Source organism: Marmota marmota, unplaced genomic scaffold, assembly GCF_001458135.2.
Source record: "Marmota marmota marmota unplaced genomic scaffold, marMar, whole genome shotgun sequence".
Classification (NCBI taxonomy): domain Eukaryota; kingdom Metazoa; phylum Chordata; class Mammalia; order Rodentia; family Sciuridae; genus Marmota; species Marmota marmota.
The window spans coordinates 2,990,470-2,993,712 of NW_025999863.1; the positions used below are offsets into that span (position 1 = coordinate 2,990,470).

Genomic DNA, 3,243 nt, shown 5'->3' on the forward strand with positions numbered 1-3,243 from the left:
AGCAGCCGGGCCAGCCGCAGGCGGCCGGCGCAGGGCCGCCCCAGGAGGGCTCCGCCCCAGAGGAGCCCCTCACCTACGAGAGCTGCTGCCCCACCAGCCGGGAAGCTGCCATAGAAGCCCTGGAGCTGCTAGGAGCCACGTATGTGGATAAGAAGCGAGATCTGCTGGGGGCCCTTAAGCACTGGAGACGCGCCATGGAGCTGCGGCACCAGGGCGGCGAGTATTTGCCCAAACCCGAGCCCCAGCAGCCGGTCTTGGCCTACGACTATTCCAGGGAGGTGAACAGCGCCCAGGAACTGGAAGCGCTGATCACGGACCCGGATGAGATGCGCATGCAGGCGCTGTTGATCCGGGAGCGCATCCTGGGCCCCTCGCACCCCGACACCTCCTACTACATCCGGTACCGGGGCGCTGTGTACGCCGACTCGGGCAACTTCGAGCGCTGCATCCGCCTGTGGAAGTACGCCCTGGACATGCAGCAGAGCAACCTGGAGCCCCTGAGCCCCATGACAGCCAGCAGCTTCCTCTCCTTTGCCGAACTCTTCTCCTACGTGCTGCAGGACCGCGCCGCCAAGGGCAGCCTGGGCACGCAGATCGGCTTCACAGACCTCATGGGCGTACTCAGCAAAGGCGTCCGGGAAGTGGAGCGGGCCCTGCAGCAGCCCAGGGAGCCCGGGGACTCCGCGCAGTTCACCAAGGCGCTGGCTATCATCCTGCACCTGCTCTACCTGATGGGCAAGGTGGAGACCAGCCCCAGCCAGGAGCACCTGAAGCACCAGACAGTCTACCGGCTGCTCCGGTGCGCCCCCCGCGGCAGGAACGGCTTCACGCCCCTGCACATGGCCGCCGACAAGGACACCACCAACGTGGGCCGCTACCGCGTGGGCACCTTCCCCTCCCTGCACGTGGTCAAAGTGCTGCTGGACTGTGGGGCCGACCCGGACAGCAGGGACTTTGACAACAACACCCCGCTGCACATCGCGGCCCAGAACAACTGCCCGGCCATCATGAACGCCCTGGTGGAAGCCGGGGCCCACATGGACGCCACCAACGCCTTCAAGAAAACGGCCTGCGAGCTGCTGGACGAGGGGCTGCTGGCCAAGAGCACCATGCAGCCCTTCAACTACGTGACCCTGCAGTGCCTCGCGGCCCGCGCCCTGGACAAGAACAAGATCCCCTACAAGGGCTTCATCCCCGAGGAGCTGGAGGCCTTCATCCAGCTGCACTGAGCCGGGGAGGCCTGGCCTCGCCAGCACCCAAGGGCCCTCCGCCTCCGGCCCCTCCCCTGGACCAGGGAGCAGTTAGTGCGCCTGCGCACTGGCGGCCTGCAGGGTCACATGCTGGGAGGGACTGGGGGCCTCCTGCACCCCGAGGTCCTGGTGCCCGGCCACCCACAGTGTTAGGAGCAGCTCCCAGTCGGGCGTTGGCGAGTGCAGAAGCAGGGTCCCCCGGCTGCCCCGCGGCCCTGCGCAGCTGCGGGCTTGGTGGGTGTAGGGGTGGACCCAGCTGTGCCCAGGTTCTGACATTTTGCTGCAGTTCTTTATTTTATTTTATCTTTCTTAGGCTTTTTGTTTGCTGGACCCCGCGAGCTGCCTCCAGGCAGTCAGGGGTTTGGTGCCTGTGGCCACCCATCCCAGTGAGCTGTGCTGGGGAGCGAGCCCCAGGCCCCGTGTCGGCCCCGAGGTGGCCCTAGGTGTGTATGGGACCCCTCTCGGCCTTGCACAGGCCTCCCAGCTTCCCATTCTCCTTAGAGAACAGTGTCCCCCGACTTTGACCGAAGATCAGGTCAAGTACCAAAGAAGCCACAACGATTGCCTCCCAGGGCAGCAGGTGTGGGTCCGGGTGCCACTGTTTACAGATTAAAAGGACAGGCAGACCACTTCAGCCTAGGGATGCCTGTGCGGCCTTCCCTGTCAGGGGCATGCCCACAGCAGCCCTGCCCTTGACCTGCTCCAGGACCTGAGTCCAGGCCTCCCCCGGGAGGGCCCAGCTCTGCAGTATCGCAGGTCTGCCATCTCCAAGGAGCAGGTCGCCAGCACTTGCCCTGCCCCCTGGGCCCCGGGTCCCCGCACAATTGCCAGGGCAGGTTAGCAGAAGGCATCCTTCTGCTCAGGTGACACCACAGCCCTGCAGGAGCAGATCCCAGCTCCATCGCAGCGGGTAGCACCACCGCTGGACGCCTGGCCCTTGAGGCGGGTTTGGGTTTGCAGTGTTAGGTAGGAAGTTTATTTATTTACAAGACAAGCTTTTGACTTAACTCAGGAGGACAATCCTGGCCCTCCCGAAGCACGGCAGAAGCAGGTGTTTCCGTTGCAGCCCGAGGGCATTAAAAAGCAGGTGTTTGAAGAGAATGTGCTTCCTTGGGTGGCCACATGGCATGGCAGAGGGAGGGCCTGGCCGGGCTGGGGCAGGGCCGCTCGCTGGGGCACCAAACACAGGCCCTGCTTCCACCTCTGCCCTCCGACAGAATCCGCTGAGTCCGGGGCCTGCTCTGGGGTTGGGCTGCCACACAAAATGGGCACAGAAGAGGGAGGGCACGCCCCCTGGCTGCCTCCCAGGGCCAGGGAGGGGCTCTCCTGCCCGCAGGCCTTGAACCTGCTGCCTCCCCGTCCTGCTCCTCACCTCCCTGTTAGCATAGTCCAGTCAAAAGCGGCCCCAGGCTGGGTCGGCAGTCCCAAGAGCCCGTGCCCGCCCACCTTCCAGCTGCCCTGGGGTCGGGTGCAGCTGGGGGTGCTCAGTTCCAGCCCTCGGAGTGTCTGGACGTAGAGGCCATGCTGCAGGTCCGTGGGGCGGCCTCCTCCCCGCCTCCTGCTTCGCCACAGCTGCCGCCCAGCCCGTTTCCTCTGGGGTGACCAGCTCTGTGACCACGTCCCTGCTCTAGGAGGACTGGGAACAGTGGCTGCAGGCCGGGAGGCCAGGCAGGAGGGGCAAGTCCTAAAGAAAAGGCTGGATATGGCTCAGGACAGTGCCCCTGGGTGGGAGGGGCCCTCACAGCAGCCTCCTGAGGACAGGAGGTGGCCGCGTTGGCCTATGTGTGCTGGGCACTGCGGGTTGTGCGTAAGTGCGCCGACGGGTCCAGGGTGGCCGTGGAGAGGCTCAGGGCCCACACCGCGCAGCCTGTGCACCTGCAGGGCGTCCACCCCACAGTGCTCGGCCCCTGGCCTCTCCTTGAGGGTCAGCGTCGCTGGCACCTGACCTGTGCTGGACTTGGTGGGGGAATGGTGACCCATGCTCCTTAAAACC

The 3,243-nt window shown here is 65.3% G+C and overlaps 1 protein-coding gene across 1 annotated transcript in view; it reads left to right on the top strand.

Moving 5' to 3' along the window:
- Fem1a (fem-1 homolog A) overlaps positions 1–2,346 on the top strand; it is a 4,323-nt gene extending 1,977 nt beyond the window's left edge. The window contains exon 2 of the mRNA XM_015503833.2: positions 3–2,346. Coding sequence (XP_015359319.1) covers positions 3–1,229 — 1,227 coding nt within the window. The 3' untranslated portion in view covers positions 1,230–2,346. The remainder of the gene's footprint in view (positions 1–2) is intronic.
- Positions 2,347–3,243: the final 897 nt, after the last annotated feature.